This window comes from Neopelma chrysocephalum, unplaced genomic scaffold (genome assembly GCF_003984885.1).
Source record: "Neopelma chrysocephalum unplaced genomic scaffold, ASM398488v2 Primary Assembly neopelma1_97222, whole genome shotgun sequence".
NCBI lineage: Eukaryota > Metazoa > Chordata > Aves > Passeriformes > Pipridae > Neopelma > Neopelma chrysocephalum.
In genome coordinates this window covers 207,305-232,815 of record NW_020925863.1, presented here as the reverse complement: position 1 = coordinate 232,815, position 25,511 = coordinate 207,305, and the positions used below count along the sequence as shown (strand labels likewise).

Sequence of the window (25,511 nt, the reverse complement as noted above, 5' to 3'; positions counted from 1 at the left end):
AGTTATTTTTGCCTCATTTTGCTAACTGCTATAAAAAGAATAAGGGGGTGAAAAGCACCAAGCGTAGACCCCTACATTTGAGATTTTTACCTTTTTGACAGTTGCAGAGATGTTGAATGGAACATCATATTCCTTATTGTAGAAGTAGGATCATAATTATAAAGCCGGCTGCATTCATTAGGCATGGCTGCTTTAAACGCAAGAGCCTCTTCATCTCATCTTAATCATTATATTACAAAGTAGGCATTTCTGTCTGCCTAGTGGCATGTCTTGCAAAAGAACGAGAGAGTTTTTGAAGGCAAAAAGAAGAAGGGGGCCAATTATCGGCTTCTGCTTCTCTGCCACCTGCCAGCGCTTTCCTTTTAATTAATGATCTGATGGCACTGGTCAATATAATAAGAAATGCTTGTACAGTTGGGGTCAGAAAATTCAGGCTTTGATCTTCTTCAACTTTCTGAAACATTTATTTGTTTTCTCTAAATTATTTCAGTTTTATTTTAATCTCTTCTATCCTGCTGAGGGCTGCGTGAATGAAAACCTATACTGTTTGTCATTTGCTTTGGCAGAGCAAAGACTGCTTACTTAGAATTCTATTTGTAAATTAAACTGCAAACCCAGTTTGTCATAAAAGACATCTGATCCTTTTGAAATGACGAAAGCTGTCTTTTGTCTGTAAAGGATGATAAATTAAGTGCCAGTTCTTTCTGGACTTTGATCTTGCAGAGGGTGCCCCCCCTGCTTTTTTTTTTTTTTTATTGCCTATAGGGGAACATACTCTGTATATCACTTTAAATAGCCACAAAATTCACTTATCTTGCTTTTCCCAGCAGAGCTCTAAAAGAATATAATTGTGAAACCACCGTTTTCATTATTTAGTCATAGATGCTCCAGCTATCACAAATAGTTGCCAAGATAAAGAATTTTATATCAAAATGTGAAATCAGAGAGTTAAATTTTCTGAAATTTTAAATCATAAACCCCCCCCCATGTTCTAATCAGAATAAGGTGCTATAGTGACACACTGTGTCTTTTGTTATTGTTGGTAATTTATATATATTTGCTACAGTAGAAATCAAACTCTTGATGATTATATTCATGACAGTTCCCTTTGATTTTAATGATGTTAAAATCTAGACTTTTTACAGATCATCGCAACAGTCTTTCTTTGGACTCAGTAAGAGACTATAAAAACTGTTGTGATTTACATTAGTGTATGGAAAAGTATATAAGTGCACACACCCATATACAATAATTTCGACTCTATCGTTCAAGAGTATTACAAGTTAAGAAAAAAATGAGTCATTTTCTGGTGTGTCAGTAATTGTAACTGACCTTGCATTCAGTGAATAAGGTTGAGGCTATAATGCCATAAAGGTCCATACCTCTTCCCAAATAATAGCTCGATATGGAATTGAGAATTTGGCATCATATTCCATGAAATACTGGAGTTGTAGCTGGAGGTCCTTCAAAAAGTCAAAATGTATATTTGTGCAATGAGAGGCACTGCTCATGTATTTTACAGGTGCATATCAAAATGATCTCTAAATAAGTAGACCAGCATGAAGACAATAGGGATACAGGTGTTCATACTTTTAGAAGTATATTCTCTCCCAGAATATATGCATATTATTATTATAAATATTAATGTAGATTATACAAGTCTACAGACTATAGAGTAAACTTAAAATACTTTGTTCCATATCTAATATAAAACAGAACAACTATGTTCTTTGAAAAATATACTTGCAGAATTTGAGGATTTTATATTGAAGCTTTTAATTTGGATAATCCCATCTCTTACTCCACTTCAGTCTGTAAAGCACTTTAATTAAAACAATTTAATGGAATCCATATACAATTATAGTTGGAAAACCTGGAAACAAAAAGCATAGACAAAAGGCACAAGTCTGTGTTTGACTCTTAGGATTACAAAATGCTTGTCTTTGTTTTGCATTCATGAGGGGCAGTGCAGCTGCTAACATCTTGAGTAAAAAGTGTAAGACACAGGAGTGTAGAGTCAAATTGGTAATTAGACTTAAAACATTAAAGCTAATGTCAAAGATATATATGTGAAGCATTTTAACTTATATAGACAAACCTCATAAGCGTACATACAAAAGTAGTGAAACTTTTGATGAAAAAAATATAATGAATACCTCTGAAGAACATTAAATAGAACGAAGAACTGAAAATGTATTAGAAACTGTAGTCTTACTATCCCTTTCAAAAATTGATTCCAGGTTGCTTAACAGCCTAACAAAAGAAATGCAGTATTTTCAGAGTTTTCTAGAACTGTTTCTTGTGTTCAAATGAAACAGGGTAATTATTTTCTGATCAATAAGCCTGATGATGTCCTCACAGCATAGCTATTTAATAGTTTAGCCACCTATAAGTAATATGTCTACTAAAATGCTCTGGTTGTGAATTTTTTCATGATAAATTTAAGATTGAAAGAAACATTATTATGTGGCATTGTCTAATAAACTATATAATAAATTAACTGAGATTTAAAGGCATTTTTAAATCATTCACTTAAGCATTTAAATTATAGTTACAGGCTAGATGACTTTCTATGCATGTGAACTCTATTATTCTGTCAGACTGACCAGTGGTCTTGACTGTGCAAAGGTCAGTGGTCACAGTTGTCCTGAATTACCAGTCCTTTTTTCATGAGGACCCTCTGCTGCGTTGCATGCTGTAATCTTCTTAATGGCTTCATTCCAATATTCACACATAATATTTTAGATTTATTGACTGTTAGAAATACTACCATGCCAGTAGCAGTTCCGCTACTCCTAAGGTATTTAAAATTGGAAGAATAAATCAGGGCAAGACTTTCAGGAATCCTTTGTTTTCCTAGAGGGGGGAAAACCCCTCTTTTTCCTCTCGTCTGACAAGAACGCTTGTTTTTAAATTTCATCATTTCACTGTGAATTTGTCTATTATTTTTTAATTTAAAAAAAATGAAAATAAGTAGCTACTTCTGCGGGAGTAGATTTCCTAATACAAGAATGCTGAGATCACCACTTCAGTAATTTGTTGGCAAAAGAACATTTGTTGCCATAGACTGAAATTTATAAACTTTGGGCTTGATCCTGCAATACCTGCTTGCAGTTAACTCTGACAAAAAGACTATTCCTTTGCTCAAATTCGAACACTTTCCAAAACAGCTTGGAGGATTGACAGCATTAGTTTTAGCAGCCAAGTCTTACTGTCTTAGAATCATAGACTGAGAAGAACTTTTTTAAATATCATCTTCAGAAAACAATTGACTTTATAGGTTTTTAGCTTCTTCTGTGGTGGTTAAATGTTGTCAACTGTAAAAGCTACAGAGCTGTTGAAAGATGTACAGTCTTTGTAGTGCGTGGTGCCTACACACTGAGATGCAATACAGAATCTAAACTAGGGTTTAGAGTTTTAAGTTTGAGATTCCTAAAGTCAGAGGATTTTAACACCATAAATTGGGCATATGAACATTACTGTTCTAAGAGTAGCATTTGAGAAATAGACTGTATTTCATGTAGCAAACTGGTTACTTTATAAAGCAATTACTGGGAGTGCAAATTATTTCTGAAAATATGATGATTAATGGAATTATAAAGAAATTGAGGTCACTGTATAATAGTGCAACTAAAAAGATTTTTGGAAAAATGTAAATAGCATAATTTATGGTGTTACTTCCATCAGAAAATAGCCAAAAATATTACTAATATATTTTAGAATCTCAGAGCAGTCAACAGTGTTTGCAGTGTTATGAGGCAACTGTTTATTGTGAACAAATTCTTAGAGCTGCAGTTCTGTTCAGCCTTGATATAGCCTTAGAAGCTAGAATGTGAGATTGAAAAGTACAACTAGTATTGAAAACATTTGCATTTAAGTGGTTGTTTTCATCTAAATGAATGTGTGATTAAATGCTGGAGGGCTCTCTGAGATGCCTAAATCCTGTGTGTGTAGATAGTATCAAGTGTGTAGAAGCCCTTTCATTAGCAATACTGATTTAGATAATATCAGATTCTAGTTTGTTTTAAGATTTCTGTTTTGTTCTTCTTCTCTGCCATCTTCTCTCACTTTCTTGCTGTTGAGAGTGGGCTGACTTTTATAGTAGTGTCATCTCATGGGGAACATCAAAAAATAGTTTAAAACATAACAACTGTTGCTGACACCAGAGAAGTACCTGGATGTGGTTTTTTTTCAGAGACCTGGTGGTCTTTGGGAACCCCAGTGCATGGTTCTGTATTTCTCAGACAACTAACATTTTTAATACTTCTGTATGTGCTTAAATTTACATGTGTGCTTAAGTTTTTGCAGGAACAAAGATTTTGATTAATAGTTATGTGATATTATTAACTTTTTAATTTTATGTAATTCTTCTACTCATGTGGTTATTGAAGAGGTATTAGTTGTGGTTTCTTTCTTTCTGAGATAGTTCTATTTTAGGAATCTTAGAAAGGACATATGGTGACCATTTAAATAAATGATGCTTTTTGTTTTAATGACCAACACAAGATGTTTCTACATTTTAGATACACTTAATTACATATCAATCTCATTACTTTCTATATCTCTGAAAAGCTATTCTGTTGATTTAAACCTTCCTGAAACTCAGATTGCTCTTCATTGGCAGTCACCTTCTGATGAGAAGCTGTTGCTAGGAGAAGATAAAAACAGTTTGCTTCTATTGTAAATTTATAATACCTTTTCTGAAGCGGATCTCTAGTGTCTTCCAGAAATAAATTTTAACAGCATTCTAACCCCTGTGGTTTGTTTGTTTGCAGTTCCTTTATTTTTAAACTTTGTAAAAGGCTATTTCTGCTTAAGACATGCAAAGAATGGGAGAAAAAAGTTTGGCATTCTTAATCATAGATAGATAAATGGATTAAAATATATATGAGGAAAACATTTTGATACAGATGCTGCTTGCTGTTTTTTTGGCTTGGTGCCAGAATTTTGTAATTTTTTTTTAAATTTTAAGTGCTATTAATGATGTCACCGAAAGGGGTCTCACAGTTCTTTGGTTTGAGGTGCATGGATCTAAGCAATCACAATCCTGCTGTGCACCAAGTCCTCCAAGTAGTTCAGAGCACCCAGTCTCTTATCTATACCGACTCTATTTACTGTAATAACTACTTTAGCATTCTATCTTTGATTAAATGGAACTGGGAGAATTTGACATTAACCTGCCCAAATGCACAGCTTGGCTGATGGGTGGGATGAGCACTGAGGAAGCACTGACTCTCTGCTTGCATATTGCTGACCTCAGCCTGAAGGAAACCAAGGCAGGTCCCAGGGGCACTTCAAGCGTGCTGCAGCCAGGGTTCCAGTCAGAGCAACTGGGAAATCAGGGTTGTGGCTCACATTATCTCTGCAGGCTTTTTCTTAAGAGCACTGTGCTCCTGGTTTTTCTGCAGAGTGATCTGATGGAACTCTTCTTGCCTTTAAGCATTGCCTCCTGAGAGAAGCAGGAATTGGAGGAGCTTTCTTTGAACTCCAGCATAGCCTTTCTGGGGCTTGAACTCCCTCCAGAACAGCAGCACAAAAATGTGCATCTGCCTGGAGAACCCACCTCCAAGCTGCCAGCCTATTGGGATGTTCTTAATATTGCTAAATAATACCATACCAGTACGGCAGAGAAGAGGGAGATTTGTTGCTTTCTGTTGTTCTTTTTAACGTGTTTTTGCCTAAAGCATCCTATTAATCGAACTGAAGGTAGGGTGCATAGGGCTTGCCAGAACTGAGAAAATTAGACAATACCATTTTCCTTCACATTCTCCACTTTCTCATGTAATGCCTCTACTCTTCATCATCTTTACCTGCTTTCTTCTTTTACCCTCTCTTATCATCTGCCATAATTTCCCTAAACTCACAAGGTATGATTTAAAAGAATGTAGATTTAAAAGAATGTAGAGAATTTTCTACCTTTTCCCTCCTTTATATTTAGAAGATGCATTGCTTGTCATAAAAGAGACAAAATTTTAACGTTGACAGTTCTTTTTTTGACCTCTTGTTACTGCTTTTATTTTAGTCAAACTAAGCTAACATCAATGGGCAGATTTTCCTTTACCCAGGATATATGCATGTATTTTCCCCAGAGCGAAAAAAACCTTATTTTTAATAACTGTAGAATAATCATACAGTACAGAACCAAAAAGAAAATACCCACAAAACCAAGACATGCATTTATTTCTTCAACCTTGAACTTCTTAACTGTTTTTGTACTCAGACTTGTACTTTTTTTTTTTTTCCTTTTGAGGTGTAAGGAAAAAACGTAAATGAGCCTTGGTGTATGCTTTCCATGGGCTAAACGAATCGGGCTCTAAACTTTTATATAGATCTGTGGAGCTTGGATATAAATTGAAAAGATCACAGCTATGGGGAAAAGACCTATACTGTAAAGGCCTTTCTGCATAGATTATGAACATCGTAACTCAATAATTTTTTTTTCAAAACTATAGTTATAATTGGACCCAATGGGGGACTCTCTCTTTGATCAGATCACAGTAACTGTGACTTTACGCTGGAAAATGTCACTACTGTGAAGGTTTATCACCTGTAGAGCTGGTCTTTTCTCTGATGCCATGTTCAGTTCTCATTAGCATTATTCAAAGTTTAGTTGTTAATTAGGTTGACACTTCAATTACAATCATCATCTACAAGAGCAGTCAGGACTGCTTGCATAAAGAAACAAAAAGATACTCATTCTTTCGTATATTTCCAAAAGAATGAAAGCTGTTTTGGTGATAAGTTTGTACTTATAATGTTCTGTTTAAAGAGTAACTCTGAATGTTACTTTGTTTAGGGACTTATATAATGCTCTGTTGGGTATATTGTAATACAAACTTAACAGAAAGATGTATTCTACATAATTGGAGTTGACTTATATCTCCAGGTGTCCCTCATGATGGAAATTAGGAGAGTATAGACTACATGTGGGTGTAATTCCACATATCTTTCAGGAATACTGCAACAATTCCAGAATTATGTGATTTTCCTCCAAAGTGTGTCCAAGTAAGGATGATCTAAATTAAAATGTCCCTTCTTTTCTCTAATTCTGTATAATCAGTGGTTGTCATTTGCCAATTAAAAAAAGACAGACCTCCTTAAAAAAAAAGTGAACCACTATAATAAGAATGTTCGGGGTTTTTTTCCTTTTAAAGTAAATGCCCCTTGTAATTATTGTTCTTATTTTTTTTCCTTTTCACATGTTTTATATTTGAGGACAATTCTAAAGGCATTGTAGCACTGAATTTACACAAAATTTTCTCAACTGTTTGAAGGGGTAGCAGGTACTCCCATAGTGCATGAGAAATGATGTAAGATAGTAATTTGACTTAAGAGATATTCCCTGAAACTGAGTAATAAGTGAACATTAAGGGTCCTTAAAAATAAACCTTCATAGCATAAATAAAACGTATCCAGCTGTCTTCATTCAAACAAGTAAGTACATGTTATGATGAAAAAAAATCTGCAGAAAAGTGGCTCACATGAATTTTACTGTAAAATAATTAAGCTTATTTATGTCAAGAGGCCTTGGAAAAAAAAAAAGAGAGCATAAACCAATTTACATTAACACTCTACCATCATCCCCTGCTTTCATTTCAATTAGCAGACCAGCAGGTGCTCTTTGCAGTTAAAAAGATAAGCTATCAAGGAGGAGGATGAATTTTTGGCTGACCTGTAGACACCATGGTTTGCCTGCTGATTGGGTTCATACCTCGCTGTACCAATTTCTGAGGTGTTAATTTAACTGTTCCACTCTGTCGTGCAGGTCTCGGCCTTGAAAAATAAACTGAAAAAGCAGTCCACAGCTACGGGCGACGGAGTAGCCAAGGCCTTTCTTCGGGCACAGGCAGCACTGTTTGGATCCTACAGAGATGCACTAAGATACAGACCAGTAAGATGGCTTCATTATTACTTTTTCCCCTTAATTTGTAAGAGCATGGTGTCATTCTTTGCAAGGAAAATATGAAATGTTTTATCCCAGTCTGAAACAGCCTGTTTTAAATCTTACTCTATGCTAAGGATACGTTGACACTACCATCTCCTGACAGTGAGTTGTACTGAAGAATAAATATTCATTCAAAGTCAGCTATTCTCTAATTTGTATCAGTTTTATAACTTATTTAGTATAAAATGAGATTGTATTCATGAAACTGCTTACACACAGCTCACCTGATTTAATGTGGTGAAGAACTGAAGAGGCTGTGCCTTTCAAACTCCACCATTTTTCACTGTACCAGTCCAGAGACTTTGCTGTGTTTGAGGCCAGAATCTTATTTCCTAGTAAACACCAGATACGAGTCAAACATGCATCTCTCATATTATAGATTTGTCTTGATTACTCTTAGAATTTAGGAGAAATGAAAACTCATTTCATCCCCTCAGAACTTTTTTCTGATATTTTGCTGGTACTCAGTCAATTAATGTGTTATGGACTTTCATCATTTCTGGTTTATGAGGGTGGCACATATTGAGCCTTTTGGAGATAAAATAATTTACCAGAAAAAAACTTAGAGATTCATTTTGTCTATCACTCCAGGCTATTTTCCTATGATACTTGCAAACTGCTGGTAGTAGTTCCATTTGATAAAATGCACTGAGATGACATTGGCTAAATTGGATTCCATGGATACAATGTTTGTTTGTCTGATGAATTCAGGTAAATATGGAGATTTGATAGAAGAAAATCATCCTCACTTGAGGAGTCAAGTTTGTAAAGCTGGTGGATGTTTGTTTGGTGGTAAGGAACACGATGCATTCTGTTGTTGGGTAAGGAACTATGTGGTTTTCCTTGATGGAAAAGGTCTCCAGATGAGCCTTTTACTGGGGGGAACATTAAAATACAGCATGGCACAGTCTTCCTTCTACCCAATTGGTTCTCTTACAGGTGGTCTTTTTTGCATTTTGCACACGAGGTGTCTGTGCCACTGATGGATGGCCTTTGTCACTGAGATGGAAAGTAACCCGTTCAGAAATGAAGTCGTGTTCAAGGGTTTAGTTCAGGTGTTTGTGTTTGGCAGTTTTCATATGATATGGAAAGCCAGTCTGCATAGCATATTGAAATGGCTGCACCTGTTTTAAAAAATTGCTGGATTTCAACACTTTCCCTACTTGTTTCAGTAGAATAAATAATTTCAGCAAATCAGATAGTGTGGCATTATGCAGCCTTGCTTTAGGAGGGGTTCTCTGATTTGTTCTCTAGTCTAAAGGTGAGGACACTAGTCTGTGTTGGCTCATGGCAACCTGCAGTAAGAGCTGTTAAGTCAAAAAATGTCTTAATCTACATTCGATACATGTGAACAGAATGTCAGTCTGGTTGATGTCCTTAGCTGTGTTCTGACCAGGAATAAGCTTCAGTCAGTCCTTTGTTTTGGTAACTGTTGAACTGAATGTGCAAGTTCTTTAGCATCCCAGTTTGTATCTCTATTGAAATGAGCTCTCCTTTAACTGATTTCCATTTTATTTCATTTTTGCAGTTGGCATATCTGAGATATCTACATTTGTACTGCATTGGAAGTACTGCACTATGCATCATTTGACTGGCAGACATTTGTCAAAGTGACCTTTGAAGTCTTTCTTTCTGCATTGTTTTCTTTTGCAGATTTATCTTTTCTTGGCTCCACTGATTGCGTGTCAGAGAAGATATTTATGAAACCATTGTGACCTGATTATTTTTTTTTTAAAGACACGTTATTTCAGAGTATCTTAGCAGGCAGAAGTGTGCTGGCAAATACTAGCTTATCCTGGATTGATATCAACTTGTCCAAAGACAAAGCATATTTAAAAATAAATAAGAAAAGTGTAATGTTTATTTTGTGCCGTGTTCACATTATCTTAACTAATTTAGGATTTGACAGAATTTTTATTCTGAAAGAAAATTTGAATTAGCTCTGGATTAGTAGAAACTAAGAGGAGTTTTCTCATGATTGTTCAGCTCATTCCACATTTGCCTTTTGCATTGTGGATTGGGAAGCTCAAAAAATCAGATCACATCTGACTTTATTAGGACTATTTCAAGAGTCTCAAAACTTGAGAACTGTTTTGGCAAAGAAAATACTTCTCTTTGTTTTGGAGTCTGTGGTGCTAGGTGTAATAAGGTAATCTAAACCACAGCTATGGACTTCACTTTCTTTCAAAAGCTCAAGTAGTATTCTTGGAGAAAATTTGCAAGGGCAATACTTAAATGAAAATATTTTCTGTATAGATTTGAAATCCTTTTGCTATAAATAAGCTTGTTGTATTTTCAAAATCAAGAACTGAGAGGTTTTGGGGGGTAGCATTTTGAGGATTGCAAACATCCTGATGAAGAATAAAATAATGTATTTGGATAGTTATCGATTGCTGGAAAGGTGAAAAATATGTTCAAGTGGACTGTTTTCCTTGCAACTGTGTCCTGTATGATTTTTAACTTGAAACACGAAACAACTGTCATTAATATTCACTTTGAGTAAAGAACAGCTTTAATAGTGTCTGTACTCATCCAACACTTCTCTTCACTCCCAACGCTGTTCATCACACTGAACACTCATTCTGTGCAACTGTTTGTTTTCAGCACAGGACAGATTCTCCTCGGTGTAGCAATATGTCTTGAACAAACGTCTAGCAATTATTGAAAAAAATGATTGGTGAAAGGGAAAATGGGAATCTTCAGAGGTCTTGGAAGGAGTTCATGGGACTCTAAAAGACCATATGGAAAATCTGACTACTCTAATACAGACAGAAAATATGACATGTAATAGATAAAGGTGATAATATTTTTTGTGTGTATTAAATGATAATAAAAAACTTAATCCAGTAAAAGTTTCCAAGAAAAGTAGAAATTGTTGTTTTTTTCTGATTTAATTATGATACTAAATTAATCTATCAAACTGATATAACTGCCAAGAGTGTTTTTTTTAATATGTACACTTTACATTAGCAAATATTGCATAATAGGAGTGGATCTGCAGGGCAAACCAGCCCAGCTGGTGGGCTATAGTGCGCACAGTGTGCATTTCTGGCTCTGTTGTGTTTCTCATTTTAGTCTGGTGTTGAATGCTGAATACCTGTGACTAGCTAGAGCTCTGCTTTAGTTTAATCCAGAAGGAATCCACTTCATGCATGGTAGGTGGGGATGATTGAAAAAATTGCTTCAGTGTCATTATGATCAAAAAGTAATCCAGAAAAAAGTATTATCAGCAGAATGGTGAATTATAATGGTTTTGTTTTATATGGTCTCATTCGTGTAGAGAACTGCAATCATTTTGGAGACCTTGGGTGAAATGCTCTGACAGGGGAATGCACATGACCTGTTTGGGGGGGATTTCCAGCAGTGGCAATGAGGCCATTGGAATTGTTTTGCCATAAGGAGCCCTGGAATACAGAAAGGCAAGCGGTCAGTGTGTTGTTGTTCTCACTCAGCCAGCAGCTGCAGTGGGAGCCACTGTGCAACATCAGTGATCACAAACAGTTTTGATCACTAGAGTCTAACCCTGCTGAGGCATTGCAGTAGCAGTGTTGTGGGATAAATGCTTTTTACATCATGTAAATTCATATACAAATCCAAATTATGTTTGCTTTGGGTGCTTACAACCTGGTCTTGAACCTTTTGTTGCTCCTAATTTCTTTAGGTAGTTCAGCATTTGGGGATTTATCATGGATAATATCGCATATTTCATGTTTCAGAATTGCATGCACAGGTAGGACATAGATACAAATATGGCAATTTGTGCAATTTGTGTAATGTTGTCGTCAGAATATGTGCGACATTGGGGGTTTCCTACCTATTTTACTTTACACGTTCTTCCTTGCATGTACATGGGCAAACCTTGCTGATGAAAGCAAAGACTAGTAAATTTTTTTTCATTAGTCATATGCAGTATTGTCAGTTAATAAAACAATATATGATGTAAAGAATTCTTAAAAAGGCAATATTCAAAATCTGTATCTAGAGAGGGAGAGGCAGACAATAGAATGAAGAAGTAGTTAAAAAATAGTGCACCTAAAAGTGTTCACCATGATAGAAATTAATTTTAACGTCATCAGAAAAAATAAGCATAGCAGAAAAGTTGTATGATTCTAAGCAGCAAACATCTGGAGGAAATTCAGGTGTGGTATTTCATTTTTTATTAAAAAAATGGCAAGAAGAATACACTTCAAATGTACTTCAAATAAACAAAGCCTATTACTTTATGACACTTCTATTAAAAAATGAAAAATAAGGAACAGTAACTTATTTTCTGCCTTTGAAAAGTTGGCTTTTTTCAAGAATTATCTAACAAAAGATGAAGTCATTGAAAAAGATCACCTCTTTTGGGGAAAAAGTCCTCAAAGCTCTAGATGTTAAAACAAAAGAAATAAACCCAGAGTAGCTTTGTGTTAAGTTATGATGGTTGTAACATCACTCATCAGAAATTAAGAAATGAAGAGCAAAGGCTAATGGCTTGCTCTGAAATACTCAGCAGTAGGAGTTCATGGTCTCATCATCACACCAGGGGGCCAGGATAACTTCCATGTTGAAGATAGCACAACCTGTCAGACCTCACTTTAATTGAATGCTAACTGGAGTGCTTTGGGCCAATATTGACACTGTTTTAAGTAGTGACATCAGCTGTCCAACAGATGCCAAGTATTGCATTCAATATGCAATAAATCAAAATAATACAATAAAATGTTATATTGGAAATAAAAATATTTTGAGATTCAGAATGCACCTGAATTACTTGAGAATGCATAAATAATGATTGATTGTAATTGAGTTTCAAAATGAAACCTTTTGAGGACAGGTGTCTCTTGAAATGAGCATTGACTTGTTTATCTTTCTCCCAAGAGTGAAGTATAGAAAGTACAGCAGAGTACAGAAACAAGAGTAATGAAATGCCAGAACATAGTTTGTGTATAAATCCAGGACCACTCAGTGGAATAAAAAACAGAGTTATGACTATTGTGACTTCCATAAGACTTCTATTTTACATGGTGAAAACCTTATTGTTTTATTTGTCTTAAGGACAGTGGTCCTTTCTTGAATATAGGCATTGTATTAATAGAAGTTGTTGTAGGAGATAATTGTGACTATAAGAAATATCAGCATATTTGAATTTTTTTTTTTTTTAGCAGATTACAAAAAATTTACAAATTTGGGAGAAATTGGTTTGTAAATGGTAACTTCCTGAGTAGAATCATCATGCTCATTTATCCCTTGGCCTTTTATCTCTGAATGTCATGACAGCAGATGAAATTTCAACTTTGTACTTCCTTGATTTTAAAAAGAGAAATTTTAATATCTAAACCAAAATGGTACTTAAAATTATGGTGTTTTTAAAAAATAAATTATAAAAAACCCAATGAAGCTATGGCCATACCTACCTGCCCTATATTCCTCATGTAATAAGTGAGAGCTGCCATATGAAATTATATGAATTGTTGCAATAGAACTAATAGTTGACATGAGTCATCTCTTGCTAGAGTGATGCAATGTTTTCTGAAATAAAAAATTAAAATATTTGTACTTCTTGTTCAAGTTAAATATCACTAGATTTAGAAAGCACAAACATACTTTCTAATCCAGGTTATTTTTCCTTTTAAAATGATCACACTGGTTTAGCTCAGTTTTCATGTTCCATTGAGGTCTGTATAAATAGCGTACTTAAAATGTGAATGTAGCTTAGAGCAAGAAATTCCTGCTGTGTGTGGCAAGCTATGAAAGGGAAAGAAAATTCTATAGCAACTGTTGTTAAAAGGACAGATATCATGTTTGGGCATAGATTGTTTGGTCTGAGTATTAGCTGTCTACTTTTCAGTACAGAGTCCCCACTGGGTTTTGATCGAACTTGTTTTGAAAGTACATTGTAGATCAATACGACAGGGGCCAGTTGATGGTCTGGTAGTTAAATAACAGTGAAGCATTCATCCAAACCTCAGTTTCTAAAGGTAGTCAGCTGTATTTACAGAAACAAGAATGTTACAAGCTTTACATATGAAAGCATCTAGGGCTATTTTTGTTTATATTGATCGAGTAATTTACTAGTTAAATACCACTTCAAGAGGCTTTGTGTTTACAGTAATAATCTTGAAGATTTGTAAAAGTTTTATTCAGAAAACGTTTTTGTTGATCAGAGCCTTGAACAAATAAATAACTCAGAGTTAATTGTGTTATTTAATTCAGTTTCATTAAAGTTAGCACAGATAGCCCAAGAAAACTTCTGTGTGGAATTGCTACAGGTTTCAACAGATCTTCTCATTTTCATATGCTGAATAAGTAGGAGCTTTAAACCTACTCAAATTTTTAAAGCAATCTCACAGTCAGCAGGTTCAAATAGCAAGGGTGGTTTTTGAATGTGAACTCTTTAGAGAACAACATACATTTTCAGGAAAGAAATAGCTTTGGTTATTCTGTCTCTGAAGTGTACTGATAAGGGAACAGATGCACCAATGCATGAGCGCTTACCAGGTATCCGAAGCATCCAGTGATTAAAGGAAAGTATTTGGGAAAATATTACACCCATGCACTAGAAATGTGTGTTGAACTACCATATCCTGGTGTTCTCTTAGATGACTTGGGCAGGAGAAATGCCATCAGGAAACTATCTGACTTCTCCCTCTTCCCTGCCTGGTGTGAAAGGGAGAGCAAGCACGCCTGTTTTCTCTCCTGCTGGGAGACAACCTCTCCTTTTTACTTTCATCTTTCCCAGACAATCGGGGAAGTGGCAGTGGGAAGCAGGAGCTTAGTTTTTATTTTCCTAAATAATATATTATGAAAATATTTTTGCTCTTTAGTCCTGAATTTAATGTTTCCTACTACGTCATGAGCCATCATCTGGTCAGAGCTGCACTCCCACAGCCTCTTTATTTCCAGAAATCGCTTCTTTGTGCAACAACACTATATATATATATGTATATATATATAATATATGTATATATAAGGAGTTGTTTTAATTTGCTGCCTTGAAATATTTTGGAAGAGCGACGGAATGGAGGGGGGAGTCTGCCCTCAGGAGCACTGTGTCTTATACCACCATGTCTCACTGGAGACTATTCCATTTGTTTTGATGCACTTTGATTTACTAAGTAGCTTGGAGTCATCTTCTTAAGACAAGAGTCTTTAGGAACTCAAGAATAGCTAATGCAAAGTGGGTCAGGAAGGCAGTGCTATTTAAAGTACCACGAACATTTCCAGCTATTTGGCAGATCCAGCATGTCTTGCATGTGTACAGTGTTCACCAGTTATCTCAGGATTAGTAAGGGGAGTAGCTTGGGTGCTTCTCCTGGAGATTTGACTGACACAGTGCTGCATATTATACTGGGGTGGGTTTGTATCAGAGCACTCCAGCTACCCTGTGACAGGGGAAGGGTTGTGCTGGGTAAATGTAAGGCTTCTAGCTCTTCCAGGGAGAGATCTTTTCTAAAGTCAGAGGTTCCATAAAGAAGTAAGGATGTAAAACTTAAAAACAAGTTAAACATGAACTTAAGTACTTTGCTGAGTAGGACTGGACCTCTTAAAAGAGAGACTCAAAAAGAGGGAAGTTTTTGATAGTATAAGAAGAGGATTTAAAAATGACATCACAGCATTTCTTTAGGTCACACTTGAACCATTTAGAAACCAAGTGTAAGGTGTAAAGAACAGTTGAAAATGATTTAGAGCTCCTCCACCAAACTCACCCAGGTCACATGAAGAAAACGCTTTGTGACATTGTGGAAGCACCAGAATGGTGGGGAAATGTGTGGAGTGACATGTACCATCAGAGTGAAACCGGGTTAGGAGCACAAAGCCTGTGGTGATCATGGGCATGAATAAATTTGTCTTTAAAGTGGCTTGCCAGTTAGAGCTGTTGTAAAGATCAGTATAGTGGCTGTCTTTGATCTTTCTTTTTTTGAATGGCTGAGGTATCTCTTATTCTGCTGTGGAACTGCACTGTAGGTGTATCTTTTGGGCAGTAAAATTTTCTGTGGTAGATTTAGGTGTTGCATTCTTTTGAGTTCCAAGTTTTGTCTTTGAGGTCCTTGGTAGTTGTTTTTAACCTGGTAATTTTGTTTTTGTAAATCTGGGTGAGAGGCTTTTTGGTGAAACCCATAACAAAATGAAGGGAATGCTCCTCAGGAATGTCCAGTGGTCTGTGCATAGTGAAGATAGCAGATTTTAAATGAAATTAGGGAATAACATAAGAGTGAATTTGATTGTTTATAAATACTCTCATTAACATCTCTTATTTTTAAATGAGTGTTGTTTTCAGTAACCATTTTTTTCCAAAAAGCACTGACTTTTCAATGAATACTTGTTTGTCTTCTTTCATCATCCAAGTGGTTTGGTGCAGGATTTTTAGTGACTATAGGCTGTGCACTTTTCCCATGTGGGAAAATACATTTTATTGTATTAAGTGTTAATGTTCAAACTTTTTTTATAACAATGTTTCAGACAGTTTGTAGCTTCTGTTTTAGGCTTTTTTTGTTGTCCTCTAGGTCTGTTTAATTGCATGCACATTATCAAGACTTCTTGAAAGGGAATATTTGTGTGTGTCTATTAAGAAATGGATACATTTGTGGTGGAGAATTTTATATAAATCAACATATATGTATACTCTACTTACCATCTAACTTTTTGTGTTTCAATTTTTTAGGGAGAACCTATAACTTTCTGTGAGAATAGTTTTGTGAAGCATCGTTCCAGTACAACTAAGCAGTTCTTGGAAACTGCTGTTAATCTTCAACTGTTTAAACAGGTATGAGAGGGTAAATGACCCATGTTTAATAATTTTCTCTTAAAACATATCTGTATTTAAATACATTTTCCTTTCTGTCAGGTTATGAAGCTCTGGGGTGAGATATAAGTACAGGTACTTTGTGTACAGTCATCACACTTTTGTTGTATTTTTAAATCTTCACTTATAGCTGGAAAGAGCAGTGATGAAGCTGAACAAAAAAATAACTTCAGGGTGCAGAGCCAGTGCAGCATCTCTTCAGAGCCAGTCAGAAACCCATCTAAACAGGAAAAACCATGGATCTCCCAGCTTGATGGTTGAACTTCATTTTCAGCTCTCTTGGCTCACAACCAAAGAGCTTAAACAACATAGTGCTTACTTAAATTGGACTTCAGTGCCGTTTTATTTAAAAACTGGATTCATACTGCAGTTGCAGTTTTCTTTGTTAGGCTCTTTGAAGTATGCACACAGAGAATGTTACAAGCCTTAGCCATAGGGGTGGCCTGAACATATTCTAGCTGATCTATTACTGCAGATTTTGGATTAATAGGGAACAAGTTGTTGAATGTCTGGCACAGCATAGTTATAGTTTGATTACAGACTTTGAAATAATTTCTGTTCTTTGATTTTATTCTGTAACCCCTTTTTTCTCCCTTTTCATCAGATGACTCCATTGCATCAAAAGGGCGTTAAACTTATTACTAGATTTTTAGGAAAATCAAGGAAAATCTGAATGAAATCAGAAGATTCATAAAAGTATATATTTGCCTGCAAGTGATACACAGGAGTTCATGTTTAAATAATCTGGGGGACGTTTTTGAAGATATACTACCATGATAGATAAGGGAAATTCATTATATATAGAATCTTCTAATTTTCAAAAGATCATTTGGTGTTAATCAGAGGCTCATGTCTAAAGTAAAGATCTGTGCAAGGATGATGCTTTGTAGAAGTCCTGTGAAAATATGATCATAGAATGGGGCTGATTCAGTTTTACTGTGGTGTATGTTATACAATACAAAATGTAAATAAAAATTTAAAATAAGAAATAAGAAATCTGAAACCTTTGAAGTATGATTGATTGGGCTGAAATGGAAAGAAGTCACAGATTGAAGTGTCATTTACATTTTGTGTATCTTGGGGAGATAAGGTAGTATGAAACTTTCTTAATAGAAAGGTGCTTACAAACAGTGTTTCTAAACTGTTGTCATACTACTGGTACCAAAGCAAGATCTCCAGATGTAAGAAATAGGTTTTATTCCACTGAAATGAATGGGCTTGTCAGTGTGGCCCTGTACTTACCTATTACATTTTAAAGTGTTCAATTAAACATAATAAGTTTACAGTTTGTTTATAGCTTGTTTTAATTTTATTTCCACTAAAGGAAATAATATACTTTAGAGGATTAGGAAATAGTAACAATTTTGATGATGTGTGTGGTTTAATAGTGGTAGTAGTAGTAGAAGGTTTTTTTCATTCCTCTAGTTCTTATTGCAAAGGTTACTCCTACTTTTTCAGCTAATCCTCAGCCCAACTGCATCTTCTCCAGTTTTTCCCACTGACAAATGAGCTGTTTTCAAAGTTGTTTGTGTTCAGAGAGACCAGACTGTATTTTATTCGGTTATGGAAGGTCTTTTAAGCAGAAAATAGTTCTTAGAGGCAGCCTTAAACCTAGACCAAGGAGAAAGTTGGTAGTTTAAATATACCCTTTTTGCCATAACTGACAAGTGAGCTCTGTTTGTGCCACTTTAGAAAATCCTTCCTCTGTCCTTTTTTCTTTGTAGATTTTTAATCTTCTCTCTCCTGCATTAAAACATGTTAATTCCTGTAATTTAACCACTCTGTCAAGTTTGAAAGTTGTAATTTTCACCAAAGTACCAGGAAATCTCTGTCAGAATAAATTGTGGGATTAATTCATTGTGTTACTCCCATTCAGATTATTTTCATCTTCAACATCATCTGTTTTTACTTTGTATCGCATTTTGATGTGTTTTCTGTGTAGTGATACCCCCAAATGTATTAGGACATGCCAATCTTTTGTACCAAAATCATTACCTGACCTGTAAATGGGATCAGACCCAGTGCTTACCTTTACCATGGCCACAGCTCATCTTGACACTTCTTCTGTCATTACAAGCTCTTATCTCTTTCTTGGGCCAGTCCTCATCCAACCTAAAGTTCAGGTGTACTGTTCAGGTACTCTGCTTTTATTTCCTCTAACTAGTATTTTGAAATGCAAGAGTCTTTTCTGTAGTATAGATAAATTGCATTTCCTTTATCTAGGAAATTAATTTTCCAAGAGCCTGTGAGAATCAGTGTTTTGATAACTCATATATTTTTCATTTACTCATTTAGCATTTTTCTCCCCCAAAATCTGTTTGTAAGCCTCATTAAATTGTTAGGGGCAAACTGACAGACCAGCACTTATAAAAATTTTTGGTTTTTAAGTAATGGTACTGTTATTCTACACTTCAACTGTGCTTCCTTTACCTTGATAGATTCATAAAATGAGATTAACTTCCAGATGTATGTGCTGGTTTTCTTAGCATAATGTAGCAGATTTGAAACTAGGGGGTTTTTGACTTGAGTTTTATTCCTTGGATATTATAATGTTCATCTCTGTATCTTATTTTCATTACTCAAATTCAGCATCTTAGTCTTTACTAAGAATTGAGACAGTATATTTTTGGCAGGGACAATGTCTATATTATCTTTTAACCTCCAGCCATTCTCTCAGACTTATAAATTAAAGAGTTAACTTTTACATCATGTTGATGACTTCACATGTTTTGGAAGTTGAGAGGGGCTGTTTATATATCTCTGAAAGAGAGTAAACCAAACTGTTTATGGAAAACATACGATTTAAAGGAATTTGTAGAAGTAATTAATGATAAATATGCTGAAATGGATCACAGCTATTAGGGGGTTGTGAGGTTCAATTTGCTGCAATTTGCTGGCTTTAGTTTTGTAAAGCTGCCTTTTGCCCTGAATAGATTTAATGTTAAAACCCTGGTTATCATTATTCTTAAACTATTAGGATATTTAGTTATATATTTTTCTTAAAAAGAAAATAACTATTATTTATGTATTAAATATTCTTATTTCCTGATTAAATATGCTGCATATGACAATTTTTCCTGAAATACCAGGCCTGGATTTTTCAAGAGAGTATGGGTTTGAAAAATGGAAGGAGAAAGATATAAATTTTATGTGTAATTCCACATGCTATTCTTTTCATGTAGCAGTTTAAGGGCAACCATTAACAGTAAATTACTCAAAAGTAATAACTACTACTACCACTACTAATACTTATCATTTCCTTTAAATAATGTCTCCAATATCTTTTTACTAACAGTTCTCTTTGTCAGTATTTACATTAAATACTCAAATTCAGTCAGTGTTTCAGTCTTCTGTTGATAGGATTTTACCAAATGATGAGTATGTCCATAAATCATACACTAGTTTATAGTATGGAATGAATTCATAACTTTCCCCAAAGAGATAATGTGGTACAGTTCAAAGGCTGAGATGGTGAGGGGGTGTCATTGTTGGGGTTTTTTTTTCCACAGCAGTAGCTAAAGGTGCTCTTATCTCTTTTTCTTACTGTGAAATAATCCAGTGATCCCACAGTGGTCTGACCATGAACCAGCCTATTTGGAAAAAAGCCAACTTGGAGTAAAATGAAAAAATAAGAAGGAATTTAGACAAGGAAGAGAGAGAAATTATCTTTGTGTTTGCCTTATTCTTGCTGCTGGAATTTTTGTACTCTGAGAAATTAGTTTTTTCATGTCTCTAGTCCATTCATTGACAAGCGTCAGATTGGCACTGACACTGTTTGGATAATCTGTGGTAAAAACTGATAGAGCCAAATAATTAATGCTGGTTGGTTCCTATGTACTGTTTAGTACCAGCACATAACTCATAATTCTTGCTAGAAGATGAACTGTGTATAATTGGATAAATGCTTTCTCACTTTATCTGTCAGACTTGATTTAGCCTTTTCAAAACAAAAAGGGAGGGGTTGCTTCTTGAAAGAATTTTAAACCTATAACAATGTGCTTGTTGTACTTCCTTGAAGCCTGATAATTCTTGAAAAGAATGTATTCATCCCTTCTGAGAGGTTTAATCATTAATTATCTAATTTTGACTTTTTCTGATGCATTTGGATCATTTCAGTCTTTGTATCTAACTTGTCTGTAGATGCAAATCCACGTGGTCATGCAGCTGTAACCTCTGCATAAGGACAAGTGTTGCAATATGCATCTGTAGATGAACTTAAATAAGGGTTAGTGCTTAAAAAGACCCAAAAGGACAAAGAAGTGTATTAGAACTTAAAAATACAGTGGTGTCAATGCTATACTGTGCTCAGTCAGGTGCAGAGGGTCTTAGGGGTCTGCCTTGGCATTAGGCCTTGCTTTGTTTTGGCACTTTGTGTTGCGTTCCTGTAGAGTTAAGTGAAATTCTCTTCAAGTCAGCTCGAACTCTGCCCATCAAATCCATCCTGCTTCTGCCACCATCTCTGGAGCCAAGCCACAGCTTTGCTCTGCTGTTCACTGGATGGTCCTGCTACAATTTCCCCTCACTTACTGTCTCTATAGGGCCATTTTTCATGTAGAACACATGTGCTTGCAATAGACCTCAAGTTGGACATCATCATCTGTTTTTTCTTTGAACTGAGTGTCGTGAAATATTTCCAGTTTTTCTAAAGGGACTTTTTGTGTACAGCAAGTTCTGCTTCATATCTACTGATGTCTACCCAAAAAGGGATGCCACAGGGAGGTTTGTTTGTGTTTTTCTTACAAATTCACAACAGAACATCAGGGATTGTCTCAGTGACCTTTATATGGGTATGATTACGAATCCAAAGTAAGGAAATAATTAATTTATTTTCATGCCATAGGAAAATACAGAAAATCTAGATAATTTACTTGATCTATATAAAGTACTTTATATACCTCCTGCTCGTAATTACAGCTGCTCTTGCAAAGTCCATCTAACAGCCTTATTATCCTTAAGCCATATATTTTCTTTAACATACATGTTCCATTATAATGAACACATTTAAAACTATAACACTGTAAAGCAGTAGAAGAGAAAACAAAGTGTGACCCTTTTTTTTTTTCCACCTCCAGTTTATTGATGGTCGACTATCAAAATTAAATGCAGGAAGAGGATTCTCTGATGTTTTTGAAGAAGAAATCACAGCAGGAGGCTTTTGTGGAGGTACAGAATTAATTTGTGTGTACTCATTGACACTTCTTCTTTGGGAACCGTTCAACGTGATGTCCTCATGATGTCCTGTAAATTTTAGAAGTCATTAATCTTGTTACAGCTTCATTGTTTCCATTCGTTCTTGGAAAGGTTTTAGGTGTTAACAAATCACTGCTGGGACACATACTATTATGTGTCTGATTCTGTCAGTATATTAAATGAAGATATGTTTGTTTAATCCAGTAAAATAATTCTTACATTTCAGCAGAGGATGGGATATCACTCCTGTGTTCACGTTTATGTAATATGATATATTCCGTGTAAACTATTTTTAACATATTTGATATTCGTGATGCTTAACTTCTAGATAGTTATGTTTTCCATGAGCACTTCTCTTTTTTTCATACCTACTTATTTCTGCAGTGTAGAAATCAGACTGATTTCCTAAATGTTAAGAGAAATTTGCTTTCTCCAGCAAATGTGCTCCTCTAAAAAAGGGAAAGTTTTTATAACTTTTATATATGATATGAGAAGGGACATGGAAGTTTGCCTTCTCCATAAACAACAATATTATTCCTCATGTTGTTTGCCTCAGTTGTGTTCACTGGCAATTGTTACAGTGCTTTTCACATTAGGTAACCCATAAGGAAGAGTGCATGCTGAATCCAGTCCTGATTATTACAGGATTATTGAAAGGTTTCCTGTTAAACATTTAGTACAAGTCTATTGTTATTTGAGGTATTGTCATGTTTTAACCCCAGCTGGCGAATAAGCACCACACAGCTGTTCACTCTACCCCAGCCAAAACCAGCACAGGTATAATAGATGGTATCGAAATATTGGATCAAAATATTCACGACCAGCACAAATACTGTTTTATGGTCAATCTTGAAAGTAGTGTAGAAGCTTCCTCAGTAGATGGAATTTATGTGATATGAGCAAATCCACAGAGTTGCATATGGCAGCTTCCTTTGCAAGACTACTTTTGAATGGGCACCCACAGAGAAACTATCAAGTGGTGCAGAGCCATCTGTACCTCCTGCAAAACACCTTTTTTGTACTCAAAGTACATAATTGCTTTTGTTCAAGATTTCCACTGCCTTCTGCCCTCTGTGTCTTGTGCCAGGATCTAGCACATAATTTGTGAGACTTCTTCTTGATTAAAGTGTGGTTAGTTATACAGAGATTTACTTATTTCCTGCCTTTTTAGGGTAACTTATGCTGCTCTGTAAACAGATTTGAGGCATTGAGCATCCATTATTCAGATAGGTGATGTCAGTACTCAGAGCTCGTTCGCTGGCTGCGGTTAGGGGTCAGGAGGCTGCAATAAAACTGCAATAGAAGTTAGATAAAGCTTGTTTCTTGGCTGGGCTCTGGCAGCCTGTGAACCATGTCTCACCTGGCTCTGCTCAGGAGGGACTGCTCAGCTCTGCTATCAGTTCTCGGGTAGATTGCACTCCGTGTGTACTTTTCACATCAGGCAAGCTGAATATTGCCAGGCTGTGGACAAATTGCTTAGGGCACATATTCAGTATTTACATAACTGCTGTCTCATTATTGTTATGAAGTGCGGGGCTAACAATATGTGTGCAATGGAAGATGACATTTTGTGACGCTAATGGGGTAGAACTATGATCTCTTTGCAGAGTTAGCTCCCATCAACTTGATCAGGAAGCCCAAGGTTTTAAAAAAGCAGGTGAAACCCGGATTTCAGAAAAGTCACAGAAAGTTAGTGTGAGCTACAAGCTGTTAAAGGACAGGTGAACAGTCTTAGCTGTAGAAAGTATAATTTAAAAACTACTGAATCAAATTGAAAGTGATTCTTTAAGTAATCTCTTTTTAAATTGGCATTTTTCCCCATATGCAAGTGTAACTAAACCAGAAAAGAAAATTAAACTGGAAATTGAAGATTAAGGCTTAAATTTCATTTTTTAATTTTTTTTTCAATAAAAGTGGTCAAAACTTATTTCTGTATATCTACATCTGAAAATAAATTTGTCAGCCATCTTCATTACAGTTTGCACTTTGTATTTAAAATTTTATTTTCTCTTACATGTATTATTCAGTGGAAGTATTAGTTCTCAAGAGTTTTATGTAACTTTCAATACAAGAATAAAGTGATGGATTGGCTTAGCACTTGGATTTCTGGTAGAATACATTAATTAAAGTAATTTGTAATCACATGAATTTTACTCCAGTCTTTTTCTTTTCCATTGGTCTAATATCAGTGGTGGTAGAATAAGGAAAACTGAAAAAGTGAAAACATTTGAAATTACAGCTAAGGTGTGGAAAGAGTCACTGTTAAAGACACCAGAACCCAGATGATATATGAATATTGTTGATAAGAATTGAAGTTATGAAATGTCACGTTAAAGAAAGTACTTATGGTTCCTGCAGTTTCTTTAACATACTAGCAATTGTTGAATTTCACCCTGTAACATGTTATTTGCATGCTTCCTTCTGTGACAGGTCTAGGGAGCCAGATCAAATAAGTGAAAAATTAGTTATTTTTGCTTATTTTGACGTTCTTAGAGAGAGTCTGAGAGTCTGGCTTTCTCAACATTGCTTGTAAAAAGTTCAGTGGAATGTGTGAAAGTGCCTGATAGGAGTATAAACAGCTCGTTTTTTCACCTCATTGAGAAACTTTGGAATACCTTTTACAATGATCCAGATAGTTCTCAGACCTGTTCTAGGAGACTGTATTGGCTTTCAATGCAATAATTCTACCCAGATCTTGGTTACTTGATTATTGCAAAGGTTAAGAAGTTTTGAAAACTCCTGTTAAAACTCTGCAACTTCAAGGATGTATTGGTATGGTCCTTTCAAAATGGTCAAACTCTGAAACTTCAGCATTCCTATCAAAGTGAATGTCTTGTATGGGGTCCATAGCAGCACACAGTACTGGAGTATTCAAGTGACTGATGTACTCTAAAACTTTCTCAGGGATCATGGACCTAATCTTTGGCATTCAGCTGAAGCACTTTTAGGAAATAGTATTCATTTCTTCATCAAGTAGAATTTAATGTTGTCCTTCATGGCCAGTTTAGTGGCACAGTAGTCTACGGTGGTCCTACAGAAGCCAGTAGCTCTCACTTGCCTTTAGAGTTTTTTCTTTGTGAAAGAAAGTAGATATAGTTAAGTATTTAAAAGGATGTTTCCTGCACAGGAATACACAGTTGTGCCATAACCCTTAGACTTTTCTCTAGTTCTTTTTCCTTGGGACTGTACCTTCTGCATCCATGTCACTGTGGGGCCTGAAAATTTGCCCAGAGGGATCTTTATGGTTGAATGCAATTAATGATATTGTATTCTTTCCTGTGAGTTAGTGTTTTTCTTTGTAGACTTTCTAGCAGTATGATGCCTTATCATAGTTTTAATTTCTCTTTCTACCTCAGTTGGAATTAAAAACGTTGTGTGTTGAAAAGATAAGCTTTTACGAAGGAAATAGAAAACATGAAATAAGAGATTCCTAGGTTTCTTTTTTAGTGTACGTGTATTCTTATCTTTACATTCCTTGTCTGTCTTGAAAGAATTAAATTAATAAATCACCCTCTAAGGTCATTTCTTTATGCATATAGTGAAGAGGGTTGAAACATTTTAGATGTTGAATGTATGTTTTATTGTGTTATA

The 25,511-nt window shown here is 35.4% G+C and overlaps 1 protein-coding gene across 1 annotated transcript in view; it reads left to right on the top strand.

Moving 5' to 3' along the window:
• DENND1B (DENN domain containing 1B) overlaps nucleotides 1–25,511 on the top strand; it is a gene marked incomplete at its 5' end in the record, with an annotated part of 148,918 nt that overhangs the window by 103,523 nt on the left and 19,884 nt on the right. Inside the window, 3 exons of the mRNA XM_027671862.1 lie at nucleotides 7,766–7,891; nucleotides 16,590–16,691; nucleotides 21,803–21,893. Of these exons, the coding sequence (XP_027527663.1) occupies nucleotides 7,766–7,891; nucleotides 16,590–16,691; nucleotides 21,803–21,893 (319 nt within the window). The remainder of the gene's footprint in view (nucleotides 1–7,765; nucleotides 7,892–16,589; nucleotides 16,692–21,802; nucleotides 21,894–25,511) is intronic.